Source organism: Ornithodoros turicata, chromosome 4, assembly GCF_037126465.1.
Source record: "Ornithodoros turicata isolate Travis chromosome 4, ASM3712646v1, whole genome shotgun sequence".
Taxonomy (NCBI): Eukaryota; Metazoa; Arthropoda; class Arachnida; order Ixodida; family Argasidae; genus Ornithodoros; species Ornithodoros turicata.
The window spans coordinates 11,367,421-11,384,540 of NC_088204.1; the positions used below are offsets into that span (position 1 = coordinate 11,367,421).

The 17,120-nt window shown below is 43.3% G+C and overlaps 1 protein-coding gene across 6 annotated transcripts in view; it reads right to left on the bottom strand.

Moving 5' to 3' along the window:
• The window catches only part of LOC135391020 (kinesin-like protein KIF21A), a 46,702-nt gene continuing 29,582 nt past the window's right edge, over positions 1 to 17,120 (bottom strand). The window contains exons 21-34 of one of the 6 annotated variants that reach the window (XM_064621088.1): positions 15,375 to 15,675; positions 15,236 to 15,278; positions 14,771 to 14,837; positions 14,312 to 14,541; positions 11,079 to 11,225; positions 8,529 to 8,648; positions 7,255 to 7,394; positions 6,086 to 6,269; positions 5,078 to 5,242; positions 4,298 to 4,418; positions 3,985 to 4,155; positions 3,663 to 3,871; positions 2,711 to 2,734; positions 1 to 867 (exon numbers count right to left, since the gene is read on the bottom strand). In XM_064621088.1, coding sequence (XP_064477158.1) covers positions 804 to 867; positions 2,711 to 2,734; positions 3,663 to 3,871; positions 3,985 to 4,155; positions 4,298 to 4,418; positions 5,078 to 5,242; positions 6,086 to 6,269; positions 7,255 to 7,394; positions 8,529 to 8,648; positions 11,079 to 11,225; positions 14,312 to 14,541; positions 14,771 to 14,837; positions 15,236 to 15,278; positions 15,375 to 15,675 — 1,986 coding nt within the window. In that variant the 3' untranslated portion in view covers positions 1 to 803. The other 5 variants (XM_064621089.1, XM_064621087.1, XM_064621091.1 and 2 more) reach the window with 5 other exon arrangements.

Consider the following 17,120-nt stretch of genomic DNA (forward strand, 5'->3'; position numbering starts at 1 on the left):
AAGGTTTATAGTTACTACTTTAATAACTACTCTATTCCAGCACAGTTGTAAATATATATGTACATAACTTGGTCTAAGGTACAGGTTTTCATTGGAATGTCATTTTTTGGTGAAGTACACACTCTAGTATACAGATACACGCAGCACGTTACTATACAGGCACATTTTCTCTTACCTATGGAATGTAAAAATTGCTTGGTCTCCTATCGTGAACACAGCAAAGAACTGCACGGCTACCACCATTTTACGAGCATTAGAAAGGAGTGTGGCATGCGTTGTGCCATTACAACCAAGCTCAGTAAAATTAAATTAAAATTCACCAAACTCCACACAACATCAGCAGGTACGATTTGCTACCCGCAGCTTTTGTTGGCATCCTTGCCAGACCACTATGCTGAACACACTTCCAATTCAGCTGCCCATTACAAGCATATCATTCAATTACTCTCACTACCTACAAGAAAATTAGAACATCTAGGTTAAGTTATGCGGTTTCCGTTAGCAAATAAATTACATGGCGATGGCAAATGCAAGCGTGAGCTATGAACAAAATAAATAAGCGTGCAACATATGTGTATATATATATATATATATTAAAGAAAGGTGGACATTTCCAAAATGCACATTAAAAGTGTAGCATCGGGAGCGTCATTCGTATCGTGCAAACAGAGTTGTTGTTAGTAATTTTAACTTCTAGTCAGAGGTAGCTGAACTCTTCTCGATAATCAAACAACATGATTGTGCTAATAACTTAAATAAAAATGAAAGACTTGGCAGCCAATGCTTCCCTGGCAAGGTCCACTTCAGTAGTCACAGATCTCCGGCGAGAGGTCGTTCCGAAGTTGCCAGATACGGATGGAATGGTCACTGCAGGTATGGGGGGAAAAAGTGCAGGCAGCAGGCAATTGTCACATACACAGTCATAATGTCAAAACAGAAGAGCAACAAGCACATGCACTTTGAATATTACGTGCTGCTTCGAGTTGGCAGGAGTGTGCATTGTGGGATAGCCAAGCACTGTTAACCAAAATATGCACAATATGCAAAATTTGCAAAAAAAGCTATGTAAATATGTTACTACACACATATGCTTGAAATCTGCTGGATGCCACTGTCTACATTGAACGTGGTAGTAAAAGCCTGCACCCTATGATGGTGCTGTAATAAAAAAAAAAAAAGTGTCTATTGCTTTCTAAAGGCTTCACCTGAAGCTCTCACGTGGCACACTGCTATTTAAGGCTCAGTTTTGAATGTCTCATCACACATTCTGTGGCATTAAAATCTCAAAGTGTACGACGCTAATAAAAAAAAAGTGCACCAGACGTTTTAGCCAATGACCTAATTTTACATGTGCCTTCCAGCTGCCTTTTCTTGGCAGAGCAACATGCCTCATAATGGCAGGTTTAACCTGTAGGTGTGAAACTGCAGATGCAAAACAAACCAGCTTGAGATCTAGAAAATGTGTCTATAAAAATGCATGCGAAGCTAAAACCGAAGGGAAAATGATAAATGAAGTGTTAGGGGAAGGGTTATGAGGACTGAAGGAGCTTAGCACTTGAGCCGAGGGAAGATTTAGAATTGCCTTCTGCATCTTCTGGTTCATCCTCAAGATAGTATCCTGGGGTACGCCAAACTTTAATGTCGTTGCTACTGGAAAAAGACAGTGTAAGGAGGAAGGGAAAGGTGTTGCAATGAGGCAGAGCTTTGTCCAGAAAAGAGGAGGAGAAAAGTATGAAGGGCACTTTCACCTGCTGTACCTTACCCAGTCTGTTCTGTATTAATAATGGTTATTTATTTATCAGCACTCTCCCCCTGATCTGAATCTAAGACCCCTGTCACACGGTAAACCGAATGACATTCCCAGCGAATGACAATCTCGCCAAATGTCATTCGTTTGTCTTACGTCGATCTACACGATGAAACAGAATGTCATTCGCAAATGATGTCAGTGTCGATAATTAAGACACCAGGGACGAACATACGAATCATTATACAGGTACATTAGTTATATTTTTATTTCTTTTGCTCAAAACTATCCAAACATTATACTTCACAGAATCGTTGCTTTTGGAAAGACACTTGATTGGCTAAGTACCACAAGCAAAGACAACAAAGCAGCCTATCAGCACCACACTTGGGAACGTGGGCAGTTCACAGAAAAACAGTGTTTAGCCTTCCTTCTTTCGTGTCAAAAGTTATCAAATTCGCGATAAGAAATTGGAGTACAACTTTTCACGCGTCTTTCATTTCTTCCAACGGTTTATCGTTGTTTTTGCTACCTCTCTACTGCGAGGGTACGCAGTCGGTGCGAGAGGGAAAAGCGAATGAGTTTCCCGCATCTATTGCCATTCGATTTCACCGTGTGACACGAAACAAATGTCATTCAGTGCAAATATCATTCGCTGGGAATGACATTCAATTTGCCGTGTGACGGGGGGTATTAGGCTAAGGTACATCCTCGACTATAAAGTGTAACATTTTGCTAAAACCGTGTTGCACAGGGTGTGTCAGAACACGTCCTGCCACGCATTGTGCTCTAAAATGGCTGTACATGCTACTTTCATTTTCAGTTACCTGATTGACGTCTCAATCAGATCTGCTTGTAACGCAAGCGACAGAACTTCATTTTTGCAGAAATATGTACAGGAATGCGCAGCGCACAGTACCGTTTGTTCATACCACAGCTTGAAAACTAAAAGGAAACACTTACGGGATGAAGGACTTACAGGACGTGCTAAGAGAATAAAAATAAAACTGGCATTTTACATTTTAATTCTGACTGCCGTAAGCCAGGATACAGCAGGTCAGTGGGCCATCTCCGCTCACTGACTTGAACTTGGCCTATAGAGTCCAGTTTATACGGTACGTACATCAACATATAATGTAAACTGGAACTTCAGTACACCAACATGTTCATACTACTAGACATGTATGTTTGTACAGCATCGATGTTGATAGCCCTCGCAATAATGTTCTACTGTTTAAAAAAATTTTTGAAATACTGCGGTAAATCTACGTAATGCCCTGATGACTATCCTTGCTTTTGCTGACCAACAGCGAGGAACTCCGCCTCCTGGATGTGGGCCAATAGGAGGACGCGGAGGGCAGGCACTTCTCAAGCCTCTGCTCCCTCCTAAGAGATGGCGCAGCGTTACCGTTGTTTCGCGTGTCGCAAGGCTTCTGCCGCGGCGCACCAATCTAACCAACTGCTTCGCCGTCCGTTAACCAGCAGCTGCCGCTGTTTTCCCTGCCGCAAGGCTTCTGCCGCGGCGCACCAATCTAACCATTGGCTTCGCAGTCTGGCAACATGGGAACGAGGCCAAGCGGGAGTCGAGCGTACGCCGGTTAACGGACGGCAAAGCCGTCGGTTAGATTGGTGCGCCATAGGAGAAGCCTTGCGGCAGGGAAAACAGCGGCAGCTGCTGGTTAACGGACGGCGAAGCAGTTGGTTAGATTGGTGCGCCGCGGCAGAAGCCTTGCGACACGAGAAACAACGGTAATGCTGCGCCATCTCTTAGGCGAGAGCAGAGGCTTGGGAAGTGCCTGCTCTCCGCGCCCTCCTATTGGCCCGCATCCAGGAGGTGGAGCCTCCCTCGTTCTTGGTCAGCAAACGCAAGGATAGTCGTCTTCTGCCCACTGCGAACGACCAATCATCTACTTACTTGGAAGCAGTGAAGACACAGGTCGAGTTGACAGCAATGGCATTGATAGGGGAAGAATGGGCTCGAAGTTCCCCCATGAGGTGACAGTTGTCGGCATTCCACAGCTTCAGCATACCCCCCCTACAGCTGCTTAAGAGGACAGGTGGACCCCCCACGTTGGGCAGAAAGCTGAGAGCACATACCCAGTCCTTGTGAGCCTGATTCACAGACTGAAAAAGTGAACAAGTATGTACCAGAGAATGAAAAAGGACTTCAGTTCCTTTTATGGGTACAAAGAAAGCAGGAGTGTTCCTACTGTATACATAGGCTGACTTGAAGTTACCTGCACGAGACACCGTCCAGAGAGGTCCCACTTTTTAATGCACATGTCCCGAGATCCAGAAAACAGATAGTCATTGCACAGGGCCAAGCTCTGGATACCATCATAATGTGGGGGTTCCAAGTTCATCTTGGGAGTGAGTACCCCACAGCCACTTTCGGGAATCTCGAACACCTGAAAGAAAAAGAAGAAAAAAAAAGGTTGCAGAAGTTTCGAATTGTTTCACCACTACCGCCAAGCAACCATTGATGTTACAAAATGAGTTGCGTTACCTTAGGAAGATTCTATTGCCTGCACATATCTAACAATGACTCACCTTAATATAATGATCCTTAGATCCAGTAACCACCGTGCTGGAGTCAACCTCCGCATCATCTACGGCCATGCACATCACCGCTGCCTGGTGGCCACCCGCTAACTTTCCCACACATGCGTACCTAAAAATTGAATTGATTAGATTTTGCTTTAGTCTCACACATCTCCCACAGTTCTGTCACGAGCAAACCCTTGACAATGCAAGGAAATATGTGCCCAGTGGTGTCAAAAACCAAGAATATAATGTCAAGCTCTCCTGAGAAAGAAACACTTAATAAAAAGCCTCACAGCTTATATGAATGTGTTCAAATTCTATTCCTTTTGAGTCCCAGCATAAGCAGTTTGTACAGAGCCAGTGTGCTTTAGGATTAAACCCATTTATACCCCCCCCCCCCAATTTGCATCATCGCCATATACAATAGGGCCCACAAAACACTGAAAATTAACTTGCCAGAATGAAATTCATTCACTGATTAAGGCACCAGGGCACATTAAACACTGCACATTCAATAGAGACGATCGGCAACTCGTGTTCATAAAAAAATGCAAGAAGTGCCCCGTTTTTAATTTGCTGCCGGATACTGCTACCCCTAAATTTTCTCCTACAATAAAGTCTTGCCGCTCCAATAAAATAACGATTTTTGCCCCCCAATTTTCAAAAAACATAAAACCCAAAAATCACAAGATAATAAGATGATCATTGATTTCTGCCCATCTTAAGACGGCAAAAACTGAAGTGATGTTTCGTTATGAATATGCCTTGAAGCTTGCTTGAGATTACCTTCTGAGGTCCCATATCCGCACAATATTAGAAGCAGCGGAGAAGAGCAGGTTCCCATAGTGGTTCAGCTCAATGGCATTGATCCGTGTCTCGCCCTGAGGGATTTGGAGGCTGCGAGAGGCAGTGTCCGGTAACGCTGGCCCACTGCTCGCCTGACCGGAAGAGCTGAGAGAAAACAAACGGGACAGGTGAACAAATTTGGGAAGGAAAAAAGCGGAGAACGCAGCGATCGCCGACAGATTGGAGCAGAAGTCTCACACTGGAAGTCGCCAGTATTTAATACAGGGAATAGTCTGTTTAAGATCTTGGCAGCTCAGAAACTGAGCCTCGTGCTTGAATCAATCTTTCTTTTTATTGCATTTTACCACATTTATCAAAGTACAGGTACAATAGGACTGAAAGGGTAAGCCCTGTCGAACAGTGCAGGATAACAACAGACATAAACTGAATCATTGACTGAACTGACGCATCTTGTGAGAAGTACAAAAAACGTCAAAAACAAAGACAAACAAGATCAGGCAAAAACATACACAAACTGCTGCAATCCAAAACGTACATCACGGTCAAAATTAGATACAATCGAAACAAAAGGAAGATAAGACAGATAGATGAAGTGTAAGCACGCAGATAATAAATTGTGTTAAAAGTTAGTGAAATGCTCCCGGATAGCCTTTTTAAATGCTAGTGGGTGAGTGACGGAATGGACGAATAGTATCTATTTCATTAATGTTTGCTTCTGTAACAATCAGACCAGTATAAAGGTATCAGTATATTTAAGGGCATCAGCTAGAAAGTCGAATTTTACCACTGCCTTTTACTGTGGGGTGATAGTAAACAATCCTCTTTCCAAAGAAAGCAATGTTTCCCCAAAGTTATTCCTTTCATTTTACTTTTTTTGCTCCAACTTCTTCAACCACATTTCTTCTACAACAAGAACGCAAGCCTTCCCACATGTGAAATGTACTTGCTTCTTGATTATTATTATCGTGCATGTTGGTATCAACTTACAAGAGGGTGCGCACACACTTGGCTGGATTCTCTCGGACATCCCAGACCTTGATGAATGCCGTGGAGACAGAGAACGTGAGCCTCGTGTATTCATTGTATCGCACAGCAACCACATTATCCGGATGTCCACGTAAGCTTTGGATTTCCTGACCAGTGTGCAAGTTCCAGATCTTGACTGTACGGTCTGGAAGAAACAGGTGCTTATGCACTAGAAAGCACCTTACTTGAACTTACATCAGTCTGCTCATTTATGTGGCTGACATGCAAGAAATTTCGTGTAATGTTTTTGGAACTACGGTTTGGTGCAGAGATTGGAGCACTGCATGGGCTCAGGCCTACCCTAAAGCCAGAGCCCTGCCTGGCCCGCGGGCTGGGCCAGGCTCTGGTTTCACATTATGGGCCCGGGTGTGTATATTGCCAATCCTAGGTCGGGCTCAAACCTGTGTAACCCCAGTTTTTGTTAGCTGCAGGTAGCCCGGCAATTGCTTGGGCCGGGCTTGGACCGGAAATGTAGAAATAATTTGGGCTTGGGCCAGGTACGGCATCACTGGGCAGAGCTCGGGCAGGTAAACGAAAGGAAGGCCCATGCGGTGCTCTAGTAGAGATAAACTAATGCAATTATTTTAATTACTACTTAATCTAATGTAATAAAATAATGAAAAGAACCAGCAGAATAATTTTTCATCTAACAATGTACCAACAGGCCCAACAACACACACTTCTAAATAAAATAATATTGATTTTATTAGTAAATAAGAAAGAATTGAACTAAACTAAAACTCACCAAAGTACATCTCATACACAAAACCTCATATCTCTGCAACAGAGAGCCCCCTTAAATCTTTGCTGTGTTACTGGGGCATTCTTCCACGAACGTTGAGGAAACTATTCAGTGGCATCCTCAATAGCTTTGTCAGTTCTTTACAAACAGGCAGCATTGAGTGCTGTAGCGTGCTTGAAGCAATACTGAAGCTACTGAGGACACTACTGAGGAGTCTCCTCAGCGTTCATGCAAGTCGGCCCAGGTCTTTCTGCATGCTGATGTATTCTGAATGACATATTTGAGACACAAGGCCTGTGATGTGACAGGCTCAAACACACCCTCTGCCGATCTCTAACAAGGAAACCTCACCTCCATCAGTTATCCTGACAATGACTTTCTCACAAACCTTTGGAGCTGCTGAAGAGGACATCATCTGTGACAGCGAGGGACAAGACAGCTTTGCTGTGGCCCTCAGCAACGTGTGTGCACACAAGTGGCGAAGATTTTGTGTAGGTTGGCTTTCCAGCAAAAACGCTGATTACTCCCCTGAAATACAGGCACACTGGATTAACATAATGTCCAATTAACATTAATTAACATATTACACGATTTTTACCACTAGGGAAGGATAAACTGCATTGTTACATGTAAGTGTTGTTAATGCACTACAAAGGCTACACTCTTAAAAATGAACTTCACCACATACCACACTCCTAGCCAACCATCATCACGAGTGACATCGTTCTTTCCCCGATTTGCTGAAAGTGGGGGGCGTACGCCATTTTTGTGGCATTGTGCAGTTCATAATTGCCACAAAAATGGCGTACGCCCCCTGTTTTCATCAAATCAAGGGGGATAACGTTATTTGGGATTATGGTTGGTTAGGAGCGTGCTATGTGGTGAAGCTCTGTTTTTAGAGTGTAGATGACAAAATGCACACACAAAATGCAGGGTTGCATTATTCAGTTGTCCATTAAGCAGCGTGCTGCAATATCCACAAAGCTTTTAAATACAAGGCAGGACCCAACGCATGGTCAAGAATATGGAAGCCAATATAAAAAAAAGATCTGGTCCATGTCAGGAATAGCAGAAAACTGTTCATCAGACAGAATCGACCCCTGCAAAATATTATCCTAAAATAATACTGAAGTATGTGTAGTCACTCGCTATTACGCTTGCCAATATTAAAAATGTTGAACACAAAACTAACAAGCTTTGCATTTTTTTTTTTCAGCAGTAACTTTGCACCCATGCATGTGGCAGAACCTCAGATAGTTCAAACAGGACAGGGAATGCAAGAGGATATATACACCGACAGACAACACAGGACAAGCATTCCTTGTCCTGTGTCATCCATCCACGTCCATATGCTCTTGCATTCCTATTCCATTGTTTGCAGAAAACCAGCATGTCCTACACATGACCTCTTCAATATATCCCTCAGTGTTCTCTTTCACAGGGGCCACATATTGATATGTTAACATTTTTTATCACCATCACGATCTTCAGGTCACAAGATGCTTCGAGAGTGTCTCATGACCATGGGCTTCCACATTCTTAACCAAGCACCAAGAATTTCACAGTTTCAATAAAGAAACCACAAAAGCAAGTACGTTCTCAAACTTCCTCCTGAAATAAATAAATAAAAGAAAAAGAAAAATGTAGTAGGGAAGAAGTTACCTGTCCGGTTTCGTTACAGGATTTGTCGTCGTGCTAGTCAACCTAGAAAAGACATTGTGTCCTCGATTCCTCTGCCCCATCGGGGGAGACGGTGGCGGAGTGGAGTCTGCGTTTGACTCTCTAAAACATTCAAGGCAACAATGGGTACGTGAGCACAGGACGTCCACAGCGGATCATGTGACTCGTGTATCCAAACCTTGCCATGCTTGCCAGTCTATATTTTGTCCGCTGCATCGCAGAACTGCCGTGCACACTTCACTACCTGATTACAGACAAAGGGGTATTTTTTGCATGTCAATGTTTTTTTTTTCTTCTTTTTCTTAATGGACAATTTTTTTTTCAAAACTCTTCCGTCCATTTGAGTGGGCACTTAACATTAATTTTAGAGGAATCAGAATGTGAAGTGCCATTCGTTACCAAGACTAGTGGCAATTTTGTGGAGGCATTTACAGACGTGTCACTTCCAAGAACAAAAAGAAAATGGGGATCTAATCCAACCAAGCGCTTTTACGCTGACAACACTTTTCCTCCCAGCGCGTACATTTGGAACACAAATATTAATCCCGTAATTAAATGTGAATCACGATATATTAGTTACGATACTGTCCCTATGAATGTCACCTCTACAATATAATTATACGCATCTAAAATCACACATGGCTAAGAAGATTGAAACTGCGATGGCTGAGGACTGGGAAATATTGACACAACCTCCCTTTTTTTTTTGGAGAGGAGAAAGTCATAGTTGTGCAGTTCATCAATATTGAATTTCTTTTTTTGTTTTCATTTCTCTCTTGCATATAATGCAAGAACTGCATAAGCCCTTATCTTCACATTGGCACTTTTGTTTTTATGTGAGCTTGGCTTGGCTTGGCATTCTTCTAGTGGCTAACGACTACTTGTAACTAAAGTGCTGCAAAGCAAGTCTACAGACTAAACAATGTGTTGTAGTTGTCACGTGTATCGCCTAAAAGCACAGCTAAGCAACAAAAAAAAAAAAAAAAAAACTCTGGCATCTCATTAAGGGCAATGCTGGCCAGGGGTTTGTTTGTTTGTTTTTAGGCTTAGGGAACAAGCAGACAGAAAGCATGACAAGGTTAGTCACAAGGATCATGAAGGCAATCATGACAGATGCTCACATCACAACAGCTACCTAATTGATTAGACATGTCCACATACACAAAGGGCCGTAATCATGAGATAATCCATTCACTCCACAGACTTAGGCACATGCATGATTGCAGTATTGGCTTCACTGTTATTAGTTAAAATCAGCACGCTCAAACTCTGTCGAGGTATGGCCGTCGATCTATCCAGTGGCACGTTTTTGCCTGGCAAAATACCTTCCCTTCACCATACTCCAGCGATTTATCTAGACCCTCCTCTACACCCCCCCCCCCCCCCAAAAAAAAAGATGTCTGGAAATACCCCCCCTGCCTTTCTTTCCTGTGTACAGGACGACATTTAGTTACTCCAGCTTTAGACACGTGTCTGCAGTGATGCATAGAGCTGTAACAGTATAACTCATAATGACCTCCCTTCACCAAATTTTTTTGTTTTTGTTACAACCCCACATTTTGTTTTTTTTTTAAGCCACACACATATCTGTTTCCAGGTTCAGAGTTGAGAGTGCATAAATTCAGAATCTTGATTTTCTGCAACTGCGTTACACGGCATTAAATGAAAGCAGTGAAGGCAGAAACTGTGAACCTAATCATTAACTGTCGACTCTAGTCACTTTACAATGCAACAAAATCTACCGAACACTTACTCCCACATACAGGAAATCTGTGAAAGCATATGCAGAAACCATATGCGATGCATGCGGCACAGGTACGCCACAGGAGACAGCACTAACGTAGCCAGAGGGAAGGTTTAGGGGGTTCAACCTCCCCCCACCTTTCATAACTTTTGTAGTGCGTTTGGGAGAGAGAAACGAGGGGGGAAATCCCTCTCCTCCATTTAAAGTACCCACAGAACCCCTCCCGAAATGTTCTTCTGGCTACGCCGCTGTGAGAAAGACTGCAACCAATGAATGTGACAATACAGCATTCTAAACCCTATAGTATCTGTTGCTGGGACTGTATACGGGGCCAGCAGGAGCATCTACATAATGGTGCATTAATTCCTGTGGTGTCAGTGGTCTCTATTGCACTTGCATCTCACTTCCTACTTTTTGCATGTACATACAGAACAGATCACAAAAAAATTTTCAGACACAGTCAACCATGCAAGCTCATGCTTTATTTCACTGCACAGCAAAAATAGCTACCCTAGTATAAATACAACATGTATTATGTATATGTAGAAGTTTCTATATACAAGAAAATATTATATAAAAATTATATGTGTGGAAACAAACGAATAAAATGTAAAATATTCTAAAAGTCTGGCATGCTAATTAGTGCACAGGTGTTATATGTATCACCGAGCATAGTGTGAGCAAAGAAAACAGAAGCGTTGAGAAAAACCAGAACAAGGTACTATAAAGAAAGATGGGATATGTCTATAGTCACCAGGCTTACAGTGGTTAAGCATTTGTACACCTACATTTTATGGCTCGCTATATTGTTAGCGAACTTTCTTCGAAGCAGGGGTGAAATGTCAGGAGGCAAGCGACGGTCATTCAGTTTGCGGCGGGCGTAAGGGCCGCGTCCAGCCCTTGGTGTCCCCACCACCACCTCTTGCCCCACCTCCCTGTGGTTGGAATACCCAGCACCCATTAGGTCCCCTTCATGCATATTAATCACATAAGGCAAGAGCTTCTCATGGTGTTAAGGAGAGGAACGTAATGGAAATGCTGTGGCATATTGTGCAACAAACAACACATGCCGTGTGTGTGCGCGAAAATATTGTGGACAGTGGCTCGTAATAGAGCGCTATATGAACAAAGCAGTTCCGCTACAATTTTCGAATTTGTAGTCATCCACTGTGCTGCACTGGGTGCACCATTACATTCACTCGTTTATGGCCACTAAAAAAAATAAGGTGCTTAAATCTATCCGGTCATGATTCGATCGTGTGAATGCTGCATAATTGTTGCACTACACAAAAGCTGTCCACTGACCAGACTATCAGATTACATGCCAAAGGAAGGGGGAAATAAAAGAAAACAGCTTTCTGTGTTATGAACAGAGCCTCAAGTTTCAGGGTTTAACCCGATTCTTCCCCGAATTTGCACCACGAATCGAAGGTTGCCTCTTGAGGATGAAACCCGATTTCCACCCAGCAAACTGCCCTGACCGAGATGTCTGTAGGGATGCACACTAACTTGTTTGGCAGCAAATGTAGTTACGCTACCACTACCAGTTACACTACAGTACCAAACCATAACAGTTAGTTTGAGTAAATGAGCCCCGATTTCTACCCGAATTTAGCATACGGGAAGTTTTTTTCACCCGAATTCGCATGAATTTAGAGCACATGTTTATTTACCCGATTTTTACACCCACCCTCCCGAATTTTGAAAAAATATTTCCTGAAAACTTCAGGCTCCAGTTTTAAACTACAGGCAAAGCATATAGTCAGTGCAGCAGGTGTATAAAGGAACAAACACGTGAGATGCACCATAGCAGGAACAGGTGCTGTCGCGCTTTCATGTTCAGATACTACCCAGATCTAGTTTGGCTATGGTTAAGGCCCCGGGTTTGCCGCGATTCCGCTCCGGAATAAAATGTGGAATCCTTCATTTGGCACAGAATTTCATGGAATCCCTTATTTTTAGGGGAGTGCGGATATTCGAATTCTCAAATTCAAATCAAATATCAATCACTCGAAGTATTTTATTCGCAAGTCGAACACCCATTCACCCCGACTATTCACAGAATATGAACGACACCTCCCGAAATTGGGCTTCACCTGACGCTTCCCTGCGTGAGGTGAAGCCGGCTTTACGAAATGCCCATGCTGAAGGAGCAACAGCAACAGAGACAGATCGTAGTTTAGCTTAAGATAACATTAGGCAAAGTTTGTTGTGCATACTCCGCCTGAAGAAGGGGCGGCATTCCTCCCCTGTGCAGTTTAGCGGTGGCAGAGGGGGATTTTGATTTGATATCTGGGAGTTCACCTTTAAAGACAAATAATGCCTATAGCCCGGAAACAAAAAGCGTATCCTGAAGATGTAACTTCCACAGGGCATGTATTGTAAGCTCCCTCCTATAATCTTCCTATAAAGTTCCAATAAACTCTGTAGGTGCCGAAAGATCTTTCAGCAGGTATAAAATGATTGCAGGCGACAGATGGCATTCTTTGTCAAAGGAGAACAAAGATATCATGTATGTAATGCTGAGCCACAACAGTGCTTTGAATCTGTAATTTTTAAAAAATATTTTCGCACACTATCCAAGAAAATAAAGCGTTTCCCATTTCAAGCAGCCATTGACTGCTCGCCGTGGAAAATCGCAGAATTTAGAAGCCTGTGCCGCAGAATTTTGAATTTGCCGCAACAGAAAACCAGGGGCCTTAGCTATGGTCACACATTAAGCATTTCCATTACCTTTCTCCAACAATAACTCATACCATGAACAATGCTCTCATATATACAGTCGCCGACCTCTAATTCGGACCCTAATATAATTCGGTCTTTCCAATATTTCGGAGAAAAACTTTGGCTTCATCAAAGTCCCCACAGAGCCAATGCATTTTCACTTCCAATAATTCGGATAGTTTTGGGGAGTCTCAGTGTGCCATAATTTGTACGGATTCTGGCCTGACCTCACTACTTTTTTTTGCGTAAATCTGAATTTCCACCTTCAAAATCTTGAGATTGAACTTCCGAGCCTGCCCGTCATTCCACCGACACTCCTGGCGCGCTGTGTCCAGGGAGGCGAAGTTGTGTCTTACGTGACCTACAGCGCGAGAAGCGAAAGTGATAAAATGTCGGCATCTACGTCCAGTGACCATCCAAACATTATGTGTATAGACGACGAAGATGATTCATCGTAGGGCAGCGAATGGACCAAGGGACTATCCAGAACTTAAAAGTGCACTACCGATCGCGGCTGTTATCGCGTGCAATTCTGTGCCACGAAAGGGAAACTAAATACCAGGTACCTTTGGTCGTATCCCTGCATGCCCTCGCAAATGCCTGGGAGGCTGTGAAAGGCAGCACAATCACTAACAGTTTTCATCATGCTGGGTCTTGCACTGGAAGTGGGAGCACTGGGACAAGTGACGATGAGGACAATAGTTCAATGGACAGCCCGGCGTTGGTTGATGACATCCGCAGCACGGGAATGGTGATTCCAGCTGGCGTAACGTTCGACGCTTACGCCGATGTTGATTAGTGCACCGATCCTTGGGGTATATTGACAAATGATGAGATTGCCGCCAAAGTTCTTAACATGCCCGAGGACGGATCGGATGCGGAGCGGCAGTGACGCAAACATCAGGGATCCTGCCTCAACCGTGGCTATCGTCACGGCCATTGGAACGCTTGGAACTGCGTATTCCGACACTGCGACCTTAGCAGAAATGTGACGTTCTGTCCCATATGGGTGCTGCTAAACAGAATGCGCATTGACAGTGTTTTCAATCCAGTTTGAATGTCTCTAATAAAGGCCATTGTTGGAAGCAGATTTTTATCATTGGCTACTAATTCGGACTGCTCCATAATTCGGAAAAATTTCGTGGCTCCTACAAGTCCAGATTTACAGTCGGCGACTGTATATTCACCCACAGCACTCGTGTTCAGTTGCATAAAAGAAACGCGTAGCATGCAAGAAAGCAAAGCAAATGAGGCAAACCATATTCCCAGCTGCGACGTTGACATATCCAACACTCACTTGAGAGATCCTGGTGCGCTGGAAACCCTGTGCAGCTTTCCGTCGGGGCCAAGATTGAAGCAGTCCCCATCCGTACAAGACATGACCATTGAGAGTGGTACAGGCGGCATAGGCTTGGAGGGATCTGTTTCCACCTCATCTTGATCCGTGATTGCAGGTAAAGAAGGCAGTGAGGCATCGTTGGAAGTCGCATAAAGAAGTTCTTGCGGTGTTGCTGTCTTCCGTCTCAACTGCAATAGTAATAAATTAATAATCACATAAGCCCGACTGCCAATCGGTGAGAGGACCTTTCTGCAGTGCAGGTCAACACAGGACTGTGAGGAGCAACGGATGCTGGAGTTCCTTAACTCGAGAATACTTTTAAGCGACCTTTTGCTTCAATAGCTTATATTCCATATTCTCTAAGCAATAAATGCAGCAGAGCGCTGAAATTTGTAACCAGTTATCACTCTACTATACCTTGCTTTTCCTGCATGGTGCATCACCTGCTGCGATGGCAAGGTTGCTGTACGTCTCGGCTGCTGATCTAGTTGTGAAAAAAAAATAATGCTACTTGCATGACCTTGAATGCACCTTATACTTCAGAACAATTACAGTGGCATAAAATTCTAATTAGACCACCGCATTACCAAATGTAAATCAATAACCTGAAAAATAATTTATATTGTGAAGGCCTTTTGCTCTGTGGGCACAGCAAACTACGTTGTGCGGATTATAGATATTAGGTATATAAATCATTATATTCTTATAATTATAGTTATATAATTATATTAAAATTGGAAACAATGTAGCAAAAATGAAGATTCCTAATGAGCCCCCCCAAGATCTGCGGGAAACAAATGATTTGCATCATCTTGCAAACGTTCTGCTTTGCTACGATCATACCGTTATGATAAAGCACGACAGAATGAATTTCCCACTCACAATTCAACCGGAGATGCAGACCGTGAACTGGATGCACTGTCGGCTGTGCAAAGGAAAGGGCAGCGTTTAAGAGAGAACACCAGCGATAAAGAAGCATGTTCAAAAATGAGGAGATCTTGCAATGTAAAACATTGCTCACGTGGTGGAGGTAACATTGGTGGTTCATCAGCACAAACAGCAGATGTCCACGAACGTTCCTGGTGTATCTGGTTCATGAGGGTGTACTGCAGGAGGTTCTGGTGCAGGGCATCGTTGGCTTCCACCTGCTGAAGGCGTGCCTCCAGTTCTTGCACCATTTGCTGCCGCTGAGCTGCCTGCAGGCTCTGGTTGACTGCCATGTGAAGGAGTTTCTCCAAGAGGTAGCGGGTATTTGGGGTGTCTGTTCGATCTAGGAGGTCGTTGACATCCAGCGAGTCAACATCATCTTTGGTGTCCTCTACCTGCAGTCAAGTCCAAGTGTAATAAAAGAGTGAAGAGCAGGGATCCACAAACATCCAGATTTTTCAAATACCAAAGCAAATAACTGTATATACGATTTGGATTCCAATGAATTGTACATTCGAATTTAAAATTGAAGTGATATCTCATTCAAACCGAATATATACTGTAAATGCATTTTTATTCGCATTATTAATTTTCGTGAATTTCGCACCACTAAAAAAAAATCTCAAAAAATTGTACTCGCGAACACTGCTTGACGTTTATCCTGCGAATGGAAACAGCCCTGGAATCGTGAAATTAAATACTCGAGAATAATTTTGCAAATGACTGAATGCGCAATTTGCAAAAATTAATACAATGCAAATAAAAATACGTTTACAGTACTATTAGAATAGTTCCAAAGGTGCACTAATAAACACAAAAATGCCACAAGAGAGACAATATAAAACAAAATGAGTGCTGCTTCACATGAAGATCCATATATGTATACATACAAGTATTACATTTATACACTGTATATCTGTACATATGCAGGATGCCTTCAGCTCAATGTGTAACTATTCGCTTCAATATTGGCTTGGGGTATACAGGGTGTCCCACCGAAAAAGGGCCAGGGGCTAAAGAAAAAACTGAGAGCTCTACACAACTGGAACCAACTGTACGTGCTTGGCAGTTGTGTGGTCTATCCAAAAATATTTTTTTCATCGCCCCTTGTCAATTAATTAGCGGTAATTAATTTTCTAACTTTTTAATTATCGGTTTTAGCTCTCAGATGTCAATGAGGAAGTTGTAGTACATGTCGAAAAAGACACAACTGAAGTGGTTCGAGGTCGCTATGCTTGTGGTTTCGCTTTTTCCCGGGTTTAAAAGTTGGTTTCAGATGCCGGGCGGACCGCAGATCGCTGCCCACAATCCGGCACCCGCGCGCGACGATTCCAGCGCCCTCCGGCGTACATTAACCTTGAGGTTAGCGCTTGGAGACCATCCTTGGGCCACGACACACAAGAGGAAGATATTTCACCTGTTTCACGGCACACCTATCAGAGCGCACTGCAATCGTCGCGCGCGGGAGCCGAATCATGGGGAGCGCTCTGTGGTGCGCGCGGCTTCTGAAACCAATTTTTAAACCCGGGAAAAAACAAAACCACAAGCCATAGCAACCTCGAACCACTTCAGTTGCGTCTTTTTCGACATGTACCACAACTTCCTCATTGACATCTGAGAACTAAAACCGATAATTAAAAAGTTAGAAAATTAATTACCACTAATTAATTGACAAGGGGCGATGAAAAAAATATTTTTGGATAGACCACACAACTGCCAAGCACGTAGAGTTGGTTCCATTTGTGTAGAGCACTCAGTTTTTTCTTTAGCCCCTGGCCCTTTTTCGGTGGGACACCCTGTGTAACTATTCATGTCATATTCACATCACTTTTAAAATTAC